The sequence below is a fragment of the Ischnura elegans genome, chromosome 8 (genome assembly GCF_921293095.1).
Source record: "Ischnura elegans chromosome 8, ioIscEleg1.1, whole genome shotgun sequence".
In the NCBI taxonomy this organism is placed as follows: Eukaryota; Metazoa; Arthropoda; class Insecta; order Odonata; family Coenagrionidae; genus Ischnura; species Ischnura elegans.
The window spans coordinates 51,986,093-52,010,816 of NC_060253.1; the positions used below are offsets into that span (position 1 = coordinate 51,986,093).

General features: G+C 37.5%; 2 protein-coding genes across 5 annotated transcripts in view; one reads left to right on the top strand and one right to left on the bottom strand.

Moving 5' to 3' along the window:
- Nucleotides 1-491: 491 nt before the first annotated feature.
- LOC124163385 (GTP-binding protein 10 homolog) lies at nucleotides 492-12,549 on the top strand. The gene is made up of 7 exons (XM_046540264.1): nucleotides 492-973; nucleotides 1,059-1,197; nucleotides 1,518-1,682; nucleotides 5,446-5,664; nucleotides 7,532-7,770; nucleotides 9,583-9,706; nucleotides 12,119-12,549. Exons 1-7 carry the CDS (start codon nucleotides 929-931, stop codon nucleotides 12,403-12,405), a joined length of 1,218 nt encoding a protein of 405 aa, XP_046396220.1. The 5' UTR covers nucleotides 492-928; the 3' UTR covers nucleotides 12,406-12,549.
- Nucleotides 12,550-13,487: 938 nt separating this feature from the next.
- The window catches only part of LOC124163384 (solute carrier family 23 member 1), a 123,408-nt gene continuing 112,171 nt past the window's right edge, over nucleotides 13,488-24,724 (bottom strand). For all 4 annotated transcript variants that reach the window (XM_046540263.1, XM_046540260.1, XM_046540262.1 and 1 more), the window contains 8 exons: nucleotides 24,090-24,231; nucleotides 23,375-23,488; nucleotides 20,801-20,940; nucleotides 18,899-19,046; nucleotides 16,568-16,647; nucleotides 15,718-15,859; nucleotides 14,121-14,241; nucleotides 13,488-13,807 (listed from right to left, as the gene is read on the bottom strand). In XM_046540263.1, the coding sequence (XP_046396219.1) occupies nucleotides 13,726-13,807; nucleotides 14,121-14,241; nucleotides 15,718-15,859; nucleotides 16,568-16,647; nucleotides 18,899-19,046; nucleotides 20,801-20,940; nucleotides 23,375-23,488; nucleotides 24,090-24,231 (969 nt within the window). In that variant the 3' untranslated portion in view covers nucleotides 13,488-13,725. The remainder of the gene's footprint in view (nucleotides 13,808-14,120; nucleotides 14,242-15,717; nucleotides 15,860-16,567; nucleotides 16,648-18,898; nucleotides 19,047-20,800; nucleotides 20,941-23,374; nucleotides 23,489-24,089; nucleotides 24,232-24,724) is intronic.

The following is a 24,724-nucleotide window of genomic DNA, read 5'->3' on the forward strand; positions in this document are numbered from 1 at the left end:
AAAATATATACAATGAACTTTTATTGATCCAAAATCGCATATTGCTAACACACAATTTCTTTCTTGGTGTATTTTTGCCTTGACTGATGAACTACTGCAGAGTTATACTGTCTAATCTAAAACTTGTAAAAGATGATTAAGAAATACAATGTTTAGATAAGCTATTGAGAAATGCAATTAAAATGATCTATGTTAGAAGTTTTGTGATAGATCCTCAAGTTCGGAGAATTATAACTTCTTTTTTTACTTTACAATCAAAATTAATACTTTGGGAAGTGATTAATTTTAATTGCATAGAATTTTATTCTCCTTATTTACCCCTTGTGGATATATATGGCCTTGGATACGCTACTATCCCACAACCCAGCCGTTAACATGTATGCCCATTACCGGGTCCTGTGGAGACTATGACGATATGTTATGACGATTATGTAACGATTGATATTTTAATTTAATAAAACGTGCTACAGAGTCATCGTCGAGGATTACGGACAAGATTCATTGTTCATAAAAATTCCCTGCACCTCTCATCGGTTAATGTTATCCATGATTAAATAATGTATAATTCTCCATGCGTTGTTATCTATGCACTCACATTCATGAACATGCACGTAAAATAGATTATTTGATTCTCCCGTATACTTTTCAAGGTTCATATGTTGATTTAGATAGATGCGTCCGATTCACGTTGCTTAAAAATATTTCAACTGCTATTTCCATTTCAGTATATTTTTTAAAATTTCAAATATTCTGCCAAATTGACAGATATGACTATCGCCAAGCGCACGATTTTAAATTTCGGTTCTCCTCAGCAGAAACATCAGACCACAGGGAAAATGCGTTTGTTAATTGAATAATGTTCGCAGGATAGGTTTCCTGTGATAATAAATCAATTTTTATCATAGTTAGAAGTTAGGGTTCTTCAAAGATGGTTTGGTTGACGAAGGCAGTGTTAAGGAATGTTGTCGGCAAAGTAAATATTAACACATAGGTTCGGCGAACTTGTATAAATAGAGTGAGTCTAGTGGAAAAAAGCTAATAAATTCTTTTGTTTACAGCCAATCAGGAAATATCTCAAAGGAAATTTCGTAGATTCCCTTCGATTGCGCGTGAGGGGAGGAGCCGGAGGAATGGGCTATCCCAAATTTGGTGGTGTTGGTGGTAAGGGAGGAAGCGTATACGTTGTCGCGACGGAAGGTTAGTTAATGGAAAAGCCTCCTGAAAAGCTTATATCAAAGTGCAGTACAACTATTATTGGGAACAATGTTTTTTACGTTTAATCAGCGTTGAAAAATCCTTCACTTGCATCTTGCATGGAGCCTTTTAGTGTCAATTCATATTGTAGCATCCTTCTTTGGTATCACACGCTGGCCATAGTGTGTTTACTTTCCTGGTGTATCTGTGACTTATAATAGAGCTCATTTGTTTAACATGGTTACGGTCTAGAAATAATATGTGCATTTGATTATACCTGACTTCATATAACCCAAACTTCTTGGTTTATGTTTTTACCTTAGGTGTTGATCTAAAGCATGTGTTACGAAAGTTTCCTCAAAAACACGTGAAAGCTGAGAATGGTGAAAACAGCCGTCCGAAATGCATTCTTGGGCAGCCTGGAAAAGATGTACACGTCGAAGTTCCAGTGGGCATAATCATAATTGATGAACATGGACGTAAGATAGGCAAGTAAAATGGCATTATTTTGGATTTACTTATATCATTATTGTACTGATAACTTTACGTGAGTATCTACAGTCGCCCTGGCAAAAGATGTACGATGACAGCTTCAAAAGAGAAGAGAAAGGATGGAGCAGGACTTTGCAAACCCTGAGGTCAATGAGGGGCTAAGCCACTTCACCACCTCGTCCCCTTGCTGACCCTGGAGAAGTCTCATATAGCTGCATACCTTTCTCTATTTAAAGGATACCTTTTTCTCTCTACGATCCCTTTCTAATTTACTGTTTGCATCTTTGAAGTAAGATCTGATGCTTTCCCGGCGAATATAGTCCAAGAAGGCTATTTGGACTTCATCCGGGTGGTCTCTCTCCTTTCTGCCCATGTTTCGGCACTCGAGTCTTGTTCCTTCAGCTCTGAGGATGGTACACGACTTGAATTCTGAAACGTCTGCAGGATGGACAGAGACAACCCGGCTGGGAGCCTGAATAGCCTTCTTGGATTATTCGCACCTTTGCTTAGACAACAATACCCTCACCCTTCCTCTTACCCCTTCGTAGAATTGTAGTAGGTATCTCCATTGTAGCTGCCATGTCTGAATAGCTAATGGTATACCTAGTGTAAATGACTATTTAGTATGTTTATTATTTATACACCAATATTGAAAATTTTGTTCTTCAAGAGCCCAACTTAAATTATGGTGCAATACTTCTTTCTTAATTTCTCAAGGTTTGCGCATATATAATGTCCCCTTTGAATCAATGAAAGTGTATTCTTATGTGTATTCAAACCAGGGAATTTAGTCATTAAATGAAGAGGGAATGAATTATTTAAACTTTTTTCTACCATTGAAATACATTCAGAATTCTGTGTTTAGTTGGTGGAGAATCTTACTTATAAATGTCTGTAGAATTTACCCATCTAATCTTTAAATACATGTTTTCATTTCCAAAGTGTTATCTTATTAGAAAAATTCTGCGGAGAAAATTTATTTTGTAATCTAACAAAGCACTGAAAATTAATCTTTTACGGTAATTTTCTTTTATATATACACACTAAAAAGAAAGGAGCTATTGACTTATTAGTTTTTGTTAATGGACTCCCTGAGATAATAGAATTGTATCATTTATCACGCCTACCAATTGAACTGAGATTGGTCTGAACCATGGCTACTGTATCAAAGGAGGCCATGTCTGAACTTATCGATCTTTAAAGAGAAAGTGAGCCAACTCAATGTGTTTGTTTACCAGTGGGTATCTTGTATTGATATTCACCTATCTATTCTTCCATTTGCCTTGTGTTTTCCATGGTTTGCTGTGCACCTTTCAATCAGTATAATTGATCTATATTTATTTATATTCACCATGTATGTATTATGTATTCATGATTGCATAAGGTGACAAAGATGGATATATAACAGTTCATTACTGAGCTTGATCGGCTTGATTCATTTATCATTCAGATTGTTAGTCCAAGTTGGGATTTCAGACTGTTTTCTAATGTGAGCTCACACGAAGGGCTAACAGACTGGTGTATTCGATCTGCTTTGTTTACTAACCTGATCTAATGAGGAACTTGCATGGGTCATAGATTGCTCTAAAAACTATTTTGAATAAGTCAAATGGATACATTAGCTCGCAAAAATACCTTCAGTTTCTCCATTCAACATCAAAAGAAATAAAAAAAATTGCATTTAAAATCGAGAAAAATTTCTCTGAGCCGACCACTGCGCGAAGACACCCGAGCATTGCCGAGGCCAGGCGTGACGTCATAGGTGCCTAAACAACCGTAGGGAGTAGGGAAATACGCTGAGCGCATGGTGTAAAATTTGTTTTGAGGGAGTATTTAGCCGCTCATCGTCACTTTATTTTGTTCTGTTATTCTTGGGCAAGTTTTCCTATTGCTATTGTGCCTAGATTATTACTTGGGATATTAATAATGCGGCATCGGGATGATGAAGTACAAGCGTTTCACTTCGTGTGTTTTGGTTATCAGAAAAATGGATGATAACGTTGCCACTCGTTCGAATAGTACACCTGAAATTCATCTACGTCTACATAATACCCCACAAGCCGCCTAAAAGGCGTGTGGCATGGGGTGTTAGGACACCAGCCTTTTTTTAGGACACCAAAAATTGATGCCACGACCCTCATGGAATTTGTTAAGACAAATTATTGCTATACGTCGGCGGCAAATCGAGTTGTAAAAGAAACTTGTAATACTGGAGGATAACGATCGTAAGCTGTGCTGTTGACATTAGAGTAAGCTGTGCTGTTGAATTTGGCAACGCCGGATTAACGGAGAAGGTAGTCCTATCCGTCCTACGGTACGAATTCACAGCAAAACAGTCTGCACACAATCCACATGTGAGATCACGAATCGGTTCCGCTGCCAACACACACACAAGCTACAACCTATTTCAATAATATTGGTAAATCCATAAACAATATACTAGCATATACCATAAAAATATAGTGGGAAATAGGCAAATACTCTTATCAAAAACTGGATGTCACTATCACATTCTTATATTCATCACGTACAACTTACAATAACAGAACTCGTTATGATGAATACAACTATTTATTCACTGATTTAAACCCTTAAATTAGCCCACACAAGTAACACAGGTGACATTTCTCACTACTATTCGTTGAAATAATGGAATAACAAACTTCACACACAGTTTTTATTTCAATAGCGTGATCGTGAAATGTCATATCTACGGTGAACAACGGAGATTAGCACGCCACTGACAATTTTTACACTACTGTTAGACATTTATCGATAGCGTAATAGCACTTTTTACAATTCAATCACGATGGAACACTGATAACTCTTGGCCGATATTTTTCAACCTTGTCAAACTTTGTGCATTACAACCACTGGCACTGTGATTATTAGCAGTAGCTTAACGGGAGATGCCACGTTGAAAATAACACTATTTTGGCACAAAAATGTTCCTAGATGTCTCCAATCAGCGAGCAAAAGTTGCATTGACTGGAATTCACCCCATAATACATGCACAGACAATCCTAAACGACGAATTCTCCGGTACCTACGAATAAACGGATGAAGTTATTGTATACACAAGCTAAGCGGACATTAGTAAACATCAAAATCGTTCTAATTACATACTTAAATGAATGATATGCTGTCGATAACATCAACTTACAATTAACGTATCCCCCTTCCAATGGCCGTGGCTCAGACTCCTACAACGATGTTATTTAGGTATTATCAAATTTTTGGTTTAACTGCTCCAGTTTTATATTTTATGCCTTTACTCAGATATTAATATTATAAATAATGCAAAATACGAGGGCTTCCAAGCCTCTATCGTCGGATATTTATCTTTAAATATAAAATAATCAACACGTCTAACAAACGAAGCTCTCACAACTGCTGGCAACTATTACAAACAATCACAACAATAGCTTCGCGTGATGTTTAGGCACCTTTGACGTCATCGAGGCTTCGTCGGCAGTGGCTTGGGGGGTGAGGGAGTTTTTCCCGCGCTTTAAAATTCGTTATATTTATTATTAAATATCTCGCGAAGGAAAACTCAGATTTACATGCGGTTTTCTTTGTTGTATTCAGAAAATAATTTTCTGCCCGCCTATGAAATAAAAAAAATTCATGCAAGTTCCCCATTCAGTCAGATCGATCTTAGTTTGATTGGTAAACTTAGTGACTGTTGAATCTCTGTTTTGAGTTTATTTGAACGTTAATTATCTATTTACAGACTAAATGAAATGCTATTTATGATAGGTGAGTTGAATGAGACTGGTAGTACGTGCTTGGTTGCTGAAGGCAGCCCAGGGGGTTGCGAGCAGACAGGATTTAATGGAGCTCCTGCTGTAGAAAAAAGTGTTGCACTTGACCTAAGGCTCATAGCGGATGTTGGACTGGTTGGTTTTCCTAATGCTGGGAAATCCTCCCTTCTTCGAGGAATTTCCAGAGCAAAGCCAAAAGTGGCATCATATCCATGTAAGTACATAGTTTAAGTGCTGAAGCATTCAAAGAATATCTTACTTTACCCACACAACCAGTGTTGGATCCTGAGAGGGTATACAATTCACTCTAGATAAAATTGTAATGTTGAACAGTTGCCCCTCCTTTGTCCCTATCCTGGATCCTCTGCTGCCTCATAACCAACTGATTTTCTATTAGTTCAAAATTTGTTTGGTTGTAGCCTTTTATGGACTGCCTTGTGAGTTTTCTTCATATTTGACCTAAAGAAGGAATCTGAAACATTTCTCTATCATGTTATCATTTGTAAGAAAACAATGTGGGAGAAAGCCCAGAGGAACAGCAGCAGCACAAAAGTTTGTGATGGACTAAATTTTTCCCATGTAATATCTTGTTCAATCTTTCATGCTTTTGCTCAAGGGTAACATTTTTTTTCCGCGAAGCAGTGTCGGGGTATTTAGTTTGAGGTGTGAAATGACCTATATTTGAATTCCAAAGACTACATTCAGCTACTGAATTTACTTATACATAGAATTACTGCCTGAATATCATCATTGAATAATGGACTTTTGATATCATGAATACTTTCACTGTTTTACAAGACAGTTTTCATCATCATCTTAAATCAGTTATCCTAAGATTTCTTTTACGCAGCCCTCAGTTTCTTTCTCCTATCTGCTTGCCTCATTATGACATATTTAGTCTCTTTTACATCCATAATAATGTAACCTATGTTACCAGGGGCGCAGCTAGGAATTAAGGCTGGGGGGGGGGTTTAGGTGCAAATAATACTGGGGTGTGTAGGGGTATGGAATACCCACCAGGATAAGCAGTAGGTGTGAAATTGTGGAATTTTAAAGATAAATGGTTCAAAATGGTGAGTTTTATGGCTTTCTGAGGGATATTTTATTCATCCTTATACTATTCTATTAGTAATATCAATCTAATTGAGTAAAATAGATTAAACTAAAAAAATTCTCTGTTTATCCCCCAAGACCCCTCCTCGCTGTGCCACTGCATGTAATGACTGTGGAGAGCTCCCCTTCCCTTCTACCTATTCCGATGATTGTCTTCATCAGGCCATCATTTCTCATGATCTGCAAGACCAAGTTGTCCCATCTACTTCTTAGAGTTTGTAGGAGACTTCTCTTTTCTCCCACTCTTCTAAGGTCTTCCGCATTACTTACTCATATTTCTCCCTCACTCATAGCATTTTTCATAGATGTATAGGTATTCATTGATTTTACGTAAGCTAATTTTATGTATTTCAAAAATAACTCTCAGCATCATTTAGTTGCCAAAATAATGTCTTTTAAGGAAATCTTTCAAAATCTCCAACAAAAATTAGCAAGAGCTTTAACCCTTTTGCTGCTTCAATAGATTTTTCATCGGTTCCATTATTTTGCCTATTATCCAGAAAAAAATGAATTGAATAATTCATTTGTCGTCGCTGAATGTCGCCGGACGAATGGACGTAGTTCCGCTAGAATTTCGAGCAGATGACAGCACCTACGACCGAAGGGAGGGTTTTTCGAAAACGTAGATATTTACCCGCATGTCGTGTTGAAAGGAAAAGTTTTTTGAAAGTCGTGGAATATCCCCGCATGTCGCAGGCAATAACCATAATGTTTATTGTGGGTATTCCCGCTTGTAGCAGCGAAAGGGTTAAGGACGAACCTTTTTGTTGGAAATGGCCCTGTATTTCAGAACTTTCCTAGTTTTCACCAATTTTTTTTTTCAAATTGATTTGGGCTGAACTTTTTTTAAGGAAAAATAGTAAATCATATTCTGGTTAATTCAAATGCTATGATTGAATGTTACCCAAGGTGATTTTTGTTGTTAAATTGAATCACCTTGCTTGTTAATCTTAAATTGTGCCTTTCAGTCACAACATTGAAGCCGACTTTAGGATTGGTCCAGTTACCAGACCTCAGACAATACACTGTGGCTGATCTTCCTGGTCTGATTGAAGGTGCCCATGTTAACATTGGGCTTGGACATAGATTTTTGAAGCACATAGAGAGGACGAGAGTTCTCCTTTTGGTTGTGGACGTATTTGGCTTTTCACTCTCCCCAAAGTATGCTTCTCGTTCCTGTTTGGATACCATAGTTCTTCTAAATAAGGTATGATTGTAATTTGTGATTTTTTTATGAGTCATTGTAAAAAATAATCTTTATTTCTCTTTGTAGATGGGTGGTCTGATAAGGCATCATCTTCATTGTAAAAATTAATATTTATGTTCAGAAAAGGGTTGTTTTTCAATATTTTTAATTTTTATATAATTATACAATAATGTCTCACTCTTACTTTCTCATCTGTTTATTCTTCTCCTGTTAGTCGTGCCAATTACTCATTAAAGCCACATGCTAATGTAGACATTGCTGGATGAGCAAACCTTATTATGTAGCAAAAAATATTAGGACTAGACAGTGTTGCTTAATTCTACGCATAAATGCAATAAACAGGATCATTCAAAGTTAAACAAATATATTTTCATAATTTACCATAAATTCGTGTAACTAAGGATAATTAAAGTGAGGGCTGAAGGACATCAATTTACCCTATTGCTACAAGGTGAAATTGACTTTTAATTGAGGACTGTATGTTTCACTTTCAATGAGGTATTTTTATATTTAGTAATTGAAATTTCCAAAAACAGACGAATTATGTTATGAGGGGACAGGAGTTTAGGCTGAAAACGTACACTCATTCTTAGGTGGTGTGCTATGGTAGCAGGGGTGTGGAATTGCACAGACGTTCCTGAGCACCTGAAGTGCTGCAAAAAACACTTCACCAACCAGTTAGTAGCCATGATAGCCACTGTTGCTTCTCAGCCTAGTGCACTCATTTCCACTACTGCCCCTCTCTTGCCTCAGTTGCAACTGAAGTGCAGGAGCATTGCCTTTCACTTGCTGAGGTGACTTGAGAGTAGTTGATTGACAGGATACGTCAGTGCCCCATGAGAGCATTGTGCTGCAAGTTTCTACATAACTGTTCTCCATTTGTTGTTTTAAACTTAACCCATCAGTGCCCAAAGTTTTTTTAAATCACGCATCGTTCATTTCTATAAAATATGATACAACACAATGAACGAATTATATGCATTGCAGGATTATTGGCTTGGCACTGCATTGATGGGTTAATTTGTATTCCTGTTAATTCAAAATTATTGGAAAACCGATCTCATCTATTATGTCAAAATATCGGTGAATTGGCTCTTCTCTCTCTTCACATCAGGAGGCACCAATGAAAATAGGAATCCAATTTTGAGAAAAGTGGTTAATATTTACACTGTGTATAAAGCAGTCATGTCAATCCCATGTTTCATGTCACCAAGACATTATTTTAGGCTGTTGCATAATGGGGAAGTAAGATAATTTTAAAAAATTTTAACTCATGCATGTCAGAGTACAAAAAGCTTAGTTCAGAACTGAGTACATATATAAAGCTAGAAAAATGTAAGTGCTAGCCAGTTACCCTAGTCTGTTTATTATATTAATAATAATTTAACCGTCTAAAGCATAAGGGAATGTCAAGTTCTGTTGAGTTGTCCCTTGAATATCTGAAAAAACCAACAGTATGGTCTGAAATGCAATATTTTTAGTGACTATTTTGAATTTTTTGTGGGCCTATTGTGGGTGCTTCTTTCTTCACATTTAGTGCCCTAATGTCCTCATCTTAGTAATAAGGTAGCATTTGGATTGAAATTTGGACAAATGTTTGTTATTAGTCTCTTGGATAAATAGTTTTTTTTGCAGGAATATACGTGCTGAAAGGGAAAATCACAAAAAAATTGGGTACTTAATATTTTCATACTCTGTTAAATGACCACCCAAGTTTTTTATTTTTTTCATTCTATATACTGTATGTTACCCGATTGCATTGCATATTTCCTATGTCATTTTTTTGATTGCTATTTTTACATTTATATTCAGGAATTAGAACTTTATCGGGAAGATTTAATGGAAAAACCTGCAGGTCTGGTTATTAATAAACTTGATTTGCCCGATGCAAAGGAAAAGTTTGAAGAAATAAAACAGGACTTGAAAAAGTTGCCAGGTAAGCTTCACGTTTAATTCAGTATTTTCCCTACTATAGATCTTTAGTGTTCCATTGTAAGATAAGGGATTACCATAGTTGTCGTAAATATTGTCTATAGATATTGTGATCAATGCCTGCGACTGGGCTTTTGGGTGTCTCTCCACTTTCACATTGAAATGAAATGAGATATTGTTTGCTAGCTCATCTGGACTTAACATGTTAGTCTACGCCATTTGTAAACAAAAATTGTATTGCATTACATGTTAGTAAAACATAGTGATTTATGTAGCTATCACAAAAAAGGGGTGACATTGGGTGCAAACTATGTTTGGTAGCCTGTAATTATGTGTAATGCTTTTCTCATTCCTTTCGCCTCTATTTAAAGTATAGAAATAAAATAAAAACATTACTATTAAGACATAATTTAAATTCCCCATGTGACTAATTTGATGGGATCAGAAAAGATCAGAAAAAAAGAGATCAGATTAGAGTCATCGTATTGGTAATGGAGTTCACAATACATACGGAGTTGTTAAGTTGGTTGCATTTTCAAAATATGTGCAAATAATTTATGAAGATTGAAGACACGACGCACAAATCTATTAGCTGTGCTGTGTAGTACTCCCATCAGGACTTTTATTGAAGGGATAAGAGGGATGATGAGATTCTGTGGTTAAAAATAATAGGTATGTCATTAGTGGAAATGGAATCGGCTTTTGGGTGTCTCTCCACTTTCACATTCTTTTCCTTTGGGTCAGAAATACTGATCCGAAGACATCAGCATGGTCTCTGGAGAAATGTTTTCTTATCAAGACACCCTAAAACAATAAGAAGCAAGCCTGAAAGCCTCTTCAGTTGTATGTAGATGCCAGGAAAACCAAAGTTAAGAAGTTACTGCTTACTGTCCTCACAAAAAGTGGAGATATGTTCCATAGTTTGAATTGTTTTATCTTGGTAAATACCGTATTTCTCCGAATATAGTCCCCTTCTGAATATAGTCCCCCCCCCCTAATTTTGAGGTTTCAGTTTCGGGAAAAGTCAAAAAAATGCATTTGAATATAGTCCCCCCCTTTACTTTTGCCACAGGCATTTTTGGAAAAAAAGGGGGGACTATATTCAGACATATACGGTACTTAGTTGTAATAAATAAACTGGAAATGAAAGAAATAATTTCTGCAAAATCATCAGGATGTCATCCTTACATTACCAATGTTCCTATCTGGCTTTGTATGAAAAAATGTATGATTTTTTACTATTGTTTACTGGTAGCTCCACTTTGATTGCTATCTTTTCATTAAATTGTGAATTGGAAGGACTGGGATTTTTAGAACAGTGTTTATGTGAAATTTAGATACAGGAGGCTCATTTCAAAGAGGTTTTACTGTTCTAAGATTTTTTTAAAATTTCATATTGCTCGATAGATATCCCTGGAAAAGTCTGTTCATGTGAATCACATGCACTGTTATTTTTATATAAGTGCCATATTCTGTGGTACACTAATTAATGATGAATGAAATGTGCAGTGTATTACTCTGAGAAGCCAAGAATGAAGTTCATATTTGAAGTAATCATTGAAGTTATGATTAGCTATTTTTCCTGTTATTGACACAGAGAGAATGTGTGGTGAAATGGCAATTTAGCATTTGGACACTGTAAACAATATGATAATTGCCATGTCATCTGGTCATCAAACCATGGAATAGTCCCATGACATTTACTGTAATACCTTTTTTTCCTTTTAGAGGCATTTCGGACTTCATATTAGGAAATGATTTTTTAAGTGTTCTCTTTTCTCTGTCACATTAAATTAATTTGACAATTCACTCTTGAAATGTTCCTCAGAAAATGGACCATAGCATTCATGTGCATGTTATTTAACCATGTATTATTTAAATGTATTTTGTATTTGGTTCTGTTTCTTAATTCCGTCAGGGCCCTCTATTGAGGTTAGCCCTACCCTTCATTTACCCTTCCTCTACCCTTCATTGAGGGTAACCCTACCATTTGTGTACCCTTCCTTTACCCTCCATTGTGGGTAGCCATACCCTTTGCCTATCCTCCACGAAGGGTCGGGCCTACCCTCTGATGTTCTAAAATACTGAAGGGTATCCCTTGCTGAAGGGTAGACAGTAGGTGGCATTACCCTCTCAATACCCTCAATGCAGGGTAGGCCGACCCATCGTGGAGGAGCTAATCGAGAGGGTCCTTAGACTTCTCCATGGAGGAGGGACCTTAATTCAGTTTCTGTTATGCTACTATAATTATAGAAAGAGTGTGCCATTATATATTCATGGCATTTTATATGCCTTCAAATATGCTCTGCATCTAATGATGCACTCTTTCAAGTTTTGCCTTCAATATTTTGTATTTGTCCCCTGTATGATATCTAATTTCTGTGTAACAGATGTGCATGATGTTTCATTGTTGCAGAAATTGTGGAAACCATGCCAGAGGAGTTCCGACCAAACAAGTTATTAAACTTTCAATTTGTGATGGGGCTCTCTGCTAAGCTTGGGCCAAAAGAAGACTTTGATAAGTTGAAGCATTATTTAAGAGACACTATGGAGTGGGTTTACGTGGAAGGGTTTGGAGATATCCCTCATACAAGTGTGGATGAAAGTGGTCATGTAGTTTGGAATAGTGAACCTGCAAGAACACTGAAAAAACCTGAAGATATCCTGAAAAATATATCAGAGAGAGGAAAGCAACTAGTTTGAAAGGTTTTCCTTCTTATATTCTTCATTTTTTTAATTTTCTGTCGTTGAAACCCAACAAATTTTTTATCATGTGATATGGAGGCTTTCAGTCATGTAAAATTTGTGGTTGGCATGCTTGTAAATAATTAAAAACACTAAAAATTTTCCAATGTACTTAATTACTTTACACTTGGGGAAGATGTGATGTGTCATGTTTATTTTGTGGGAGATACATTTACATCTGTTTGCAAATGAAAGATTGAGTTTTCAAAGCTCTCATTACATAAGTCATCGATATGCTTTGAATACTCATGGTTATGCTGTGCTACTGCACCTTAAAATTAAGAGTTTAATCTGTAGTAACTTTTTTTAAAGTTCTTACATATAACTTACCTACCTTGTGGGATTATTCTTTTATTATGTTGAAATTAGCTTTTCTTTAGCCGTAAAGATACACTAACGATATACTTATGCAGCTACATCACAGTAATATGGATTTCTAATGTGATTTTTATTTTTTATCAGGTATAATTTCATCGTATTAGGTTGTGTGTGGGTTGATAAAAACATTTTTGTAGGAGGCAATAAGCAGTAGAAAATTCGTATATGTAAATACAGATTTTTATGGTTTGATGGATGATTTAATTTTTATTTTCTATTAGAATGGGCAATGAAAGAATGATCTCTCTAAGATAAATTGTTCGTAAGAGTTCATGGTGTGTTTCAGTATGATACGTTGAAAAATGAAAGTTCAAGTTGTGACTTGTGGGATGCTTTCCTGCAGCATTCAACTGTACAGTACTAAAGTCTTGATGAATCCTTCGTGATAGGTAGCTTCAGTTTGCTGAGATTCATCATGCCAACATATATGGCCTCCACCTTTACTTACATGAAATTTATTTGACGCTCCGTTGATTTCTTGCTGTATTCCTACTTTGGCAGATCTGTGATTGGTAGTGTCTCCAATATAGACAGTCTTCAAATATTTTTTTGTCTTTTGTGAATAGATTTCATACTATTTTGCAATTTGTTTGATTCTGTGTATGGTTATAATTGATTTATAAATGTATCCATAAAATTCAGAATTAAGGAAAATGCAGGCAATAAATTAAAATAGTATATTATGAAAAATATGGTGAATGACATGGTGCATATTTGCTTTTGTTACCTCTTATCACTTCAATAAGCTCATTTCAGCTTTTACTGAGCAAGTAACATGTATTACTGAACTTTGAATAGAGCTTACGGCACAGTGGAGGTATCGTATACCACAGTTCATGAGTCTTCTTTTGATTTGATGAATATTCACAGTTGAAGAATGATGTTTGCTTGATGAAGATTTTACTTAACTATTTTGGGAACTGTTGATGGAAAGTAATCTTTCACTGCTGGCAGGCAGGGAAACTTCTGCAATATCTTGTGTCTGTTAGAAAAAATTATAAAAATTAGAAATTTGGTAATACCTCAATCTGTCAATTGGTGAAAAACTTTGTATAGATCATTGGAATACATAATGACTCTGATATCGAAAAATAACAAAAAAATTAAGCACGAAATTGAAAAAGGAGCCATGATTTTTATAGAAATACGAGAGTGCAAATTTGTCAGTATGTTTTAATCCTATTTTTGCTTTAGGATTTTAGATGGTGCCAGGAAAAAATTTACTGAAATGAACTTTCATCAGTAGTGATGGCAAATTTTGATAAAAATGCTGCCAAATATTTACTATGACTTACCGTCGGATTAATTCCATTCCAAAAGGCAAATTGTAGCATTTTTCGACTTTCTCTGTGCTCCCAGGAGTTGATGTGTCATGCTGTTCCTTCCATTTTGTTAATCCTCTTTCTTCGGCAGAACCTATGGAACAGCAAAAGCATCTTTAAAATGAGGTTTTGAGGAATCTCTCATTACATTGAGTATTAGAAAAATCATCCTACAGCTAAATGTCCTCCATTTTCATGTGCCATGCCTAGGGCTTATTGAGATTTTTTTCTTGGCAGTTCATTTTCTCCTCACATTTGAGTTAACAGGGAATTGTTAATGAGTTGAGAGGGATCTTAATTAACTTTGAGCTCATCATAAAGAGCATTTCACTATCATTTTTATTTGAAATCTTGAATTCTGTTACTCTGTTGTATTTTGTGAAGATGTCCTATCTTGAATGCTCTTCTTCCAATAAATTTCCACTGGGAAATAAGTCCCACATTATGAATTATTTTCGAGGCTCTATGCATAGATCAGGCATGGTGAATTCTTTGCTGAAATCCAAGCCTTTGTCAACAATCCCATAGTCTTTATCTTGCACCTAAGAATGGTATCATGAAAATGATCTTGTTCAACAATCAATGGTTCAACTATTTAAAATCTTTTAGTTATAACCCTTTCCCCATTTATTCTATCCCAATATATATTTCGGTAATATTTAGAAATGTTTTTGCAGTGGTATATTTCAGGAGGAGGGGAGCCTGGGCAAGGAAAAATAAGGAAAAATTCAGTACTATAGTCTGCAATACTTTTATGAATCATGCTCAAGGGCATGATTGAGATAAGTAGTGGTCCATCATATATATATTATTTATCTCAAATTCTACTTCATTCATTCACACAACGCCTTGAGCGCAAAAATACAAATAAATTCATAGGGTAGGAAAGAAAGGGATAGGAACATATGGTTGAAAAAGGACGTGAACAAAGGTGCTGTGGTAGATGGAAAAAGCTGGAAATCAAAGGGTAAAAATGCAGCCTGACAGAGACTCAAGCCCAGAACCTTCCGGTTGCTGGTTGGGTGCTCTACCTGCGTATTGTACATGTTCTAAAATAATATGTTTATTCAACTTTTTGTTCTTAAATACATATTTTTATTAAAGACGTTAAATTTGAGTCGGTTTAAAATAGAAGAGAAGTGTCACATCTGAATAAGATTCAAGGAAATATGGGGAGAGGTAGGTGAGAAAAGGCTTTTTTATTTAAGGAAAAATTGAACTTTGACATGCATATATTTACCCTTAAGATTAATGATATATCATGTATGTTTCTTGTCAAAAATGAAAATGTATGCAAAGAAAGAAGCAAAGGTAAGATATGCTGTTATTGAGAGGAATTGTGTTATACTTGAGATAGATGCCACAATTCGTTTGTGAGGATGGTGGTCAGTGGTTGGGTCTTATCTTTTGGTTCAATTGCCCCTTCCCATTTTATCTAGCAAATGTGGTGAGATGAAAGCACTCGGGGTTTATGAAATGAAAATCTATGATTAAGTACATGTAGAAATGTTCCTTTGTCAAAATTCGTATGCTAATATTTTACTTTTAACCATGGAAAGGATTAAAATACCTGGAACTGTGTTATCCAAGACAAAACCAATGAAGCCAGCCACAAACATGCTAGTGCTGAGCAGAACAGTGAACATTTGATCCAGAAATTCACTTCCTGTTTTGATAACACCTGGATGTGCTTCCATCCACTGAGGTAGAACCTGGAGGGGACAGGTATTAAATAAGTTGAGTTTTTTTTAAGATAAAATAATGATATGTATTCATTTTTCGTGGTTTAGAATACTATAGAAGTCATGAATAAATCTGCTTGCTGAATCTAATTCTGACTTCAGAACATTTTCATAAGTAAATACTAGTAATAAATACACAGTGGTGCCGACTCCATGGGGTCTGAGGGGGCCCGAGCCCCCTCAAAAATTCGTTATGGGTGTGAGAAAAAAATTGTCAGGCTTGTCGATTTTCCCCGGATTGTCCAGATATCGAGATTTGAGTAATCAGGGTTCTAATGTTGATCATATGATTCTTTTCAAATGCTTAAAAAACTTAAAATTCACTACTTATAAAATTTCCCGGGGCAAGATCCCCGGTTTGGGCCCCCCAATATTTTTTGTAAGTCGGCGTCCCTGTAAATACAGTGAAACCTCTATTTTACACTTTTGAATGGACCACTTACAAAAAGTGCAAAATTGAGGATATTGTAAAATAGAGTATCATTTTCTAAAGGCGGTATTGTTTGGGACCTGATAAAAACTGTGCAAAATCAGGGAAAATGTATAATGGGGGAATGTAAAATCGAGGTTTCACTGTACATGTGTGTGCAGTAAGACTAATATTATCAGTAGTCCAATTGAAATGATTTAAAGAAAACAAAAATCAAATTATGTAACTCTATTTGGTGATGCACTTACCAGGGCAAAGAATATGGAGAACCCAATTATGTACATGTTGCGGAATGAGTTCAGTGATACAAAATGCAATGTTGAAATACCTGAAAGTCAAATGTGAAGTTATTTAAAGATGGATACACTTGAACATTAAAAATATAATCAAGGAGAGGGTACAATATATCCTTTAGGTTTCAAGGAATACATGCTGTTCACTTTTCTATTCTAGTTCAGTTCTAGTTTTAAATTGTAGATCAAACCATGATAGAGCTTCATTTATCCATGAGTAATACATTGAATATTGAAAAGCATACAATGTTAATCGCCTTATTTACTTGGTGAGCTTTCTGGCTTTTCATGCACTGTGAATTTATTTTTGGGATGTTGTTTAGAACAAAGATAATTTATAATCTAATGGTTATTTTGTACTTGGGAAATTATCAATTAAATCGTTTTTCTTTGGTGTAAATGCGATGGTGGTTGGCGTAACATGGTGAAACTCATTCATGATGCACAAAGGTTAAGAAAAAGACTTCGCTGTTTCACAGAATAAAATATATTTGCGACCGGTTTCGATACAGCGTATCATCATCTGGCTCATGTTTTCTTTGGTGTGACCCACTGGTGGGTTATACCCAACCTCCTTGCTTGACTGCAAGTTAGGTATTTTAATTTCAACATTTTGCAAAATCTGTTATTTTGTTAGAGGCAAAACTACGTGTCTCTATACCATGTTGGCCAACCAACGAGGTGCAACCAAAAGTTAAGGGTGACCCACAGGTGGTGCATCACACCATGGACAAAACTCGTTTAACACAAAGACAGATACTTGGGTAGGCCACACGCTTGCCAGACTGAGTAGCGCCATGCAAATTGATGGACCATATGTAACTTAGCCCACCACTTATGATCAGGAGAAACCCATCAACATGCCATTTTGTGCTAAAACATAAATTCAGAGCTCTACATGTCTCCACACCCTTAGGAATGGAGTTCGACTGCTTAACACATTTACTACGGCTAATGCCAATTGGCATCACATTGGTGTTGATCACGGAGCTGCCTCATGCCAATTGGCATAAACCAAATAGACAAAAAAAAAGAACTTCGCGCCTCACCAAACTACAGTAAATTGGTGCTGCAGTGAATGTGTTAAGTTGAAAAAGTTGGAATGATGCCACCTCGCTATCAGACACTACCAGGTGGCTCAGTCTGACATCCACATTGCAAAGGCACAGAAATTAGCAGTGCCGAGTCTCGACAGTGGGCCTGTGCCACATTCTTGAGGTACTGTGCTGGTATTGCCTCAAAGCAGGGCCTCTAGTATGGTCCCTGGCAACAGTGGCTAGGGACTGATAACGATGGATGCCCCATTTTCCTCCACTTCCCCTCTACTGACTGCCATTGGAGGGGGGCTGCAGAGTAGGGTGGATCGGAAAAATTGATTTTTTTCAAATTCATCTGGCCATGATACATTGGAGGGTTCCTCTGCACTCTGAACCCAGGGAGGGAGATTAAGCTCTACAGGGAACATGTTAAGGGACTGATATTTAACCCTTTTGCGCTGGACCTTCGTTGAGGGAAATTCTTCCTCAATACGAGTCTCTTGAAAGTTTTATTTACTCCCCTGTATGAAGCTTTTTCGCGTCGACTGAAGGCAGTGGTTCCCTCCCTAACCATTTTTGGACCCAACTCAGTGGGACGCCGATCCCTTTCCTCGGCCTCTGTCCCAGACCCTAGAAGGATTAAAAGCCCCTTCCTCGCACGAGTCCGCGGTCAACTGGCTAAAATATTAATGCAAAATATATGCAAATATTTGTTGTTCGCATCAATTTTTTTACATTCAAAATAAATTTTGTTTTTTTTTCTGATCGTGCAGAAATTTTAAACGATGTTCTATCATTGATATAGACGGATTTAGTATATTTACTAGTTGTTCTATAACTCCGTTGATATTAACGGTAGAATTTTGTTTGAAATTTCCATGGTGTCAGCAAAAAAAGATGAATTCATTTCTAGCACTGGATTTCAAAAGTAAGCAACAAATATTTTTTTGGAAAAAACACTGCAAACAACAGTAGTTGGGCTAAGGCGGATCTCTAGGGGCGACCGCGTCCGTGGGTCTATTGTGCCCGCCGCGGTCACTTTTTTCGACCTGTGCCGCATAGGCGCTGGTTGGTTAGGGTAGGAAAATTCATGCCGCACTGGTGTGGCATACGTTGTTTAGGGAAGAAAATGCTCACCGCACAGGTACGGCATTCGGCACGAAAGGGTTAAGTTTATGTGCAATGCCTATTTTCTATAATGTTAAGAAAGTCTGCAGGATTGTATGGTTATTGATTTCTTGTGACTTACCTACAGCAGCAACCATTCCAAATGTGACACAGAATATTCCACCAATGACTGGTCCAGGAATAGTGATGAAGAATGAACCTACTTTACAAAATACACCGAGTAACATCATTATTCCACCTGCCCATTGCACAACCCTTCGACTCCCAACCTGAAATGAAGGTAAGTGTTTTAAAGTTTCTCTTTTACTGTAACCATCTACGTGCTTATTTAAATGATACTTTATAAATGGGTTAATTTAAGGCAGTAGTGTAGCCAGGAATTTCTTTCGGGGGGTGGAATCTAAAATCAGGGGGGAAAATTGTTGAAAAACAGTGTACCAAATAATGGATTTTTAACTAATTTTTACCATTTTTTCAATCGAAAAACTTCATTTGTTAACAAAATATTTTTTTTAACTCACGATTTTTCAATATTTTGTTTTCTTTCATGAAGGAAAATAATTGTGTTTTTAATATAAGACACGGTCTCAGGCGTTACTTTGTGGAATTGCTTCATGTTAAATGAAATAAAATCACTATGTTTTTATTCCACACTTTATTTTAAATTGTACGACCGGTTTCAACACTTAGTGTTATCATCAGGTACAATTAGATGGGTGGCACGCTCTTAAATAGGTAAACGTGGGTGGAAGGGAGGTATCTTCCTGGAAAAATTATTCTCGTAGTGTACGCTACTAATATTTTGGGGTCAGTGTTTGACTTTGAAACTGCTATTCTCCAAAATTGTCATTAAATCTCATTTCCTCAATTTATGGGCATTCAATTTTCCATTTAGCATTTTTGCAATCACAGGCAACTACATATATGCGATACCTAAATCCAGTCTTATGAATATGTTGCACTATCTCTCTCATTCAAAAGATCTAGTTCCTGATTTAAGTGCAGATGCAGCAACAGTCCAAAGAGCAAAGTTAATGCAAATTATGTATGCCTAGAGGCAGAGGAGATGAAGAATGTTCATCACTCATAAAGTAAAAAATATCTTTTTAAGGTTTAAACAGCAAATGATCAGTATTCGTGGCATAGCCAGGAATTTTGTTCCAGGGGGCCCAAAACCGGGGGGGAGATTTTTGAAAAAATAGGTTACTAACAATAAGTAGAGAGTTTTAAACTAATTGGAACACTTTACACTATCGAAAAAACTTCATTTGTTTAAGAAATATTTTCTAAATTAACGATTTTTCAATATAATATTTTCTTTTATGAAGGAAAATAATTTGGTTATTATATTTTGGGAGGGGGGAGGGTCTGGATCTCCCAGACCCCCCTGGCTACTCCACTGCTCAGTATATGCTCATAGTAATTAACTTGAGCACTAACTGTAAACAAATGGATGAACCTTCATGTGAGTTAGCCGTTTCCATTTTTTTAAATTCCACATCCGTTTTTCCCTCTGGTTTGCTGGCCATTCTGAATTTGCTTCGCGTCATTAAAAATTCACGGAAAAAGTCGTTGCCACAATAATGATTGCCAAATAGATTAGTTAACTTCGCAATGTACGAACAGAAAAAAAATAATTGGAGGAGAAATTAAGTCTCTTCCACGGTAGGCGAGGAGCGCACCGACGATCAAGTCAAACCCCAGTCCGCCGCCGCAGTCAGCCGCGGTGCGGCGCGATTATGGAAACTTACGACGAATTACGAGGCGCTGCGGCGCGTGCGAAAATTAAAACAGAATAGTTACGCTGATATGTCATTTATAATCTGGAATCAGTGAGTCATCAGCGATTAATTTTCATAAGCGTAGAAGAAGCCTCTTTTTAGTTCTCCCTCTGGTAACGCCCTCTCCGGGTTATTTGCCGAGACCCTCCGGAAGCATTTTGAGAATGACGCTAATTGTAAGTCGAATGGGTCGCATAAAAGCGCGCGGCGGCAGATGAGCGTTGAATGACTCAGGTATGTACCTTGGTGACCCCAATGACGCCGATGTTCTGGCTGAAGCTGGTAGTTCCATTGCCAGTGCCCCAAAGCCCACCGATGAGGCATCCCACGCCCTCGGTGCCGATTCCCCGGTTCACTGCATGCATTGGAGGAGGTGGCACGGCTGTGGAGAGATAGCCAAATTTTTTTAGCAAATTGTTGTACGGGAGCATATTCCAAGTCAAGGTAATGAAGTTCGAAGGGGAGCTCAAGTTCAAGTTCTAAGGGTTGGGTGCTCGGCGGGACATACTATTTGTTGTCCCAGTGTCGAAGAGATGAGGACACGTAAAAAGAGCAGTCACAAAGTGGGAGAGGAAGCATAGGATGGGACAAGCCAAGGCAATAAGACAATAAACAAGGCCTTTTGCGGCAACCGATGTTTATCATTCTAATTCACATTCATAGTTCACATTTTTCTATACCAGCACTGAGTACGAGCAACCATTCACGTTGAACCCAGTTTCGGTATGGTGGTATGGTATTTGGAGGAGGCGACCGACAGCTGAGGTCATATGCGCCATGAGGGAAGGGTAGGTGAGGAAGGGTGGAGAGAAACCCGGAGTCGGCATTAGCCTGCTCTTAACGAAAGGCACCAAGGGGACCACGGCTTAACGTCCCATCCGACGGACGGAGTGTTGCGCTTGAAATGTCCTCCACACAACATTCAAGCAGGGATCGGGCAGTCTCTGAAAATTCTCTGCCGCTGCCGGGATTTGAACCCGGGCTCACATGGTGTGAAGCCAACACTCTAGCCACCACACCAACCCGATCCCCTGAACCCAGTTTCTTTAATTATCAAATTGAATTATTTCTACTCAGGGAATTATTTCCGAAGGTCCCTGGGTGAAACCAAGGCTGTACCCAACAAAATTTCAGTTGGAGAGGGGGTAAATTTCGGCGGGGGATTCCGTTGAAAAAGAAAGATGATAATAATTTAGTAATATACTAATCTACCAAACATTTTGGGGTTGGGCGAAGGGTAGAATGACCCCCAAGACCCAAAACACTCGCTAGATCCTCAAGTAAAGCCTTTGGATTTAACGAATAAAAATCCTGCTCAGTGGTGGCTCAGGAAAAGGAACCGAAATTTATGAAAACGGAAAAAATATAAAATTTCGTATTATCTATTTTTTAATATTGGAATCAATCGCTTTTATTAAATCTTGACGTCGGAAAGAGCGATGAATCTGGTTAATGTTCGGACAGTTATGCTTCTGCAGTAATTCTTCTGTCCTACCATCCAAATTCCATGTAGGTAAGTTAGGACAATAGGGACTGTCTTTCACTTCGTATGTTTCAGTAAAGGAATAAAAAAAGGAAACAGTTCTGGTTATTTCAAGTTACATAGCAACCATTATTTTCCTGCTCATTGACAGCGTACATTCCTCGAAGTTTGAAATTAGATTTTTTTATTTCTAGTTTCCCTTTTAAAAATAAAGCGAAGAAACTCAAGTTGTCAGTGTCCTTCCTGATAGCCAGCCCAATGCAGTCGCTGGTAATTTCAAGCAGAGTTTTCTCGCAATGATTTATTTTGAATGGAATTTGTCATCTGTTGCATCATAGACTAAATATGAGTGAGCTAGACCCGTGCGGCTTCGTGCTGCCAGTACCGACAACTGATCAAAGCCACGGATTCGACGACGAGTACACTCAAACTTATATCGTGAATTTCCCAAAATCTATTCAGTCAACAATTTACAGTCCATATTCATTAGATAATCTTTATTTTAAAATTAATAGCGATTGAAACTCAATTTTTGATCGCCAGAGATCAATTCACGCATTAACAAGGAAGATCAAGGAGATCATTGAGAAGGAAGCTGGCGCGCACTGCACCACCACCAGACGCCGCGCCGCCGCTGCGTCCATCGGCGAGCCGGCGCTTTCGAAATGAAAAGTTGGCTCATGCATGACCACCGTCAGAGCCACGTCCGTGGTTAGAGCATTTGTCATTTATGGACCCAGTGGAGTCAGGCGTCAGTTCGCGGATCTCATTCTTTCGCAAAATAAAACACAAATACTTCGTATGTTCCACACAATGCAATTTAATACACCGACCCGTCAATACATGACCTTGAAAGTGCCTACGGAGTAAGTGAAACTCCGATCGGAGGATTTGTGTTATGTGGAGCATACAACGTCTCTTTATTTTATTTTTCGTATTTACGTACCGCCTGCCTCCTCCAGAACATCGTGGTTGTCTTCGCGCTTTGAGGGACTGACTTCTATGCCTTCGGGTTACCTTTTTAACGGGGTATTGTGAAAAAGATAACCCGAAAAAGAAGACTATGCGTATTGCGACGTACGTTTTTCTGAATAAGGATCGGGTTTCTACTTCGGCGTCGGTTAAAATCTTTGGTGCGGAAAATTATTGGTTCCGAACTTGGCTGAAAATCACGTAAAGAAAAGAAGGTTGCGATAAAAACTTTGAAGCTAGCTAGTGAAGCTGTAAAAAATAAGCAAAGCTTCCTTGATTTTATTTTAATTACCATACTTAACATGTTTTAAAAATGCTATGATTTCTTTCGCTGAAGAATACTAAAATGTATTATACTAACCGCAGAATTTTGCGCATGCGTAGTAGTCTCCAACGGATTCAATGGATCCAGAAATCACTCCCGCCAGCATGCCAACAACAGCCGCTGCACTTGCTGTAGGTAATCCCCATTGCCCTGAAAGGTGAAAGAAAATATGGAATTTAAGATCACTCCTTTGTAATCGTTGAATTTAATGCTACTTGAACTGTTCACCACGGATTAATTTTCGATAGGGAATAAAACCTATTTGTTCCTATAATGAACAGGGACGCCGACTTGCAAAAAATATTGGGGGGGCCCAAACCGGGGATCTTGCCCCGGGAAATTTTATAAGTAGTGAGTTTTAAGTTTTTAAAGCATTTTAGAAGCGTCATATGATCAACATTAGAACCCTGATAACTCAAATCTCGATATCTGGACACTACGGGGAAAATCGGAAAGCCTGACATTTTTTTCTTCACACCCATAACGATTTTTCGAGGGGGCTCGGGCCCCCTCAGGCCCCATGGAGTCGGCGCCACTGATAATGAACATGAGTCATAATATCAGTCAGAGACTAAGTTCAAAAAATGTGAAACTAATTGTAAGATGGCGGAACTCTGGCCACGCTAAAAACTCAGAAACGGCGCCCCCAGATATCCCAACCTCCTCAACCGCTATTTTGTTTTACTGAAAACAGATAAATTCTCGTGTTTATGGGGCGGGGCTATCTTCCTCTCCATGTTTTCGCACTTACCTGGATATGGAAACCTGAACCAAGGCACGCCTTCGAGGATTTTCATTTTTATGTCGGTGCGCGCAAGGTCACCCGGTGGTAAGACGCCCGAGACTGTCAGCACGGCGCACAGAATCCACATGGAAGCAAGTGATATCAGTATCTAAAAGGATGCAAAAAAAGAGAGCGCTCATTTAGAATATTGTATACATCACGAGAGTTACTTAAAAACGCGCCTTAAAATTTATTCAACGGATACCGAGTATTTTTTTTTGCTACTTTGCTATGTTGTAGTCATTAATAAACCTCGATATTCTCATGTTTCACTTGTTTCATTCCAACTTTGCTCCCTCAGTTATAGTAATTACTATGCAAATTATTCATGCGCATGTGTGCTGTTTTTTTATTTACTAGTTGCTCCACGATGAAAATAAGTTACGTATAAGAACATTGGGACACCAAATTATATAATTTATTTTTATTCATCAAGTTTACTTCGTTCGTGGTGAATTTTCTTGTTCAAGGTTGACGATATTTGTCAGTGCTTTCATATTTTCAGCCTTTTGAAAACAGGCGTATTGACACTCTGAACTGATCTTTGGCATACATAGTTATTCGGGAGGAAAAAATCGTAGTCGAAGTCTCAAAATTATTAA

What these genes read in the sequence shown, in the direction of transcription:
- LOC124163385 (XM_046540264.1), top strand. Translation starts at nt 929, where the DNA reads ATGGTTTGGTTGACGAAGGCAGTGTTAAGGAATGTTGTCGGCAAA. An exon ending in TAAGGAATGTTGTCGGCAAA is followed by an intron (nt 974 to 1,058) that starts GTAAATATTAAC and finishes TTTTGTTTACAG; the next exon opens with CCAATCAGGAAATATCTCAA. An exon ending in GGACTTGAAAAAGTTGCCAG is followed by an intron (nt 9,707 to 12,118) that starts GTAAGCTTCACG and finishes TCATTGTTGCAG; the next exon opens with AAATTGTGGAAACCATGCCA.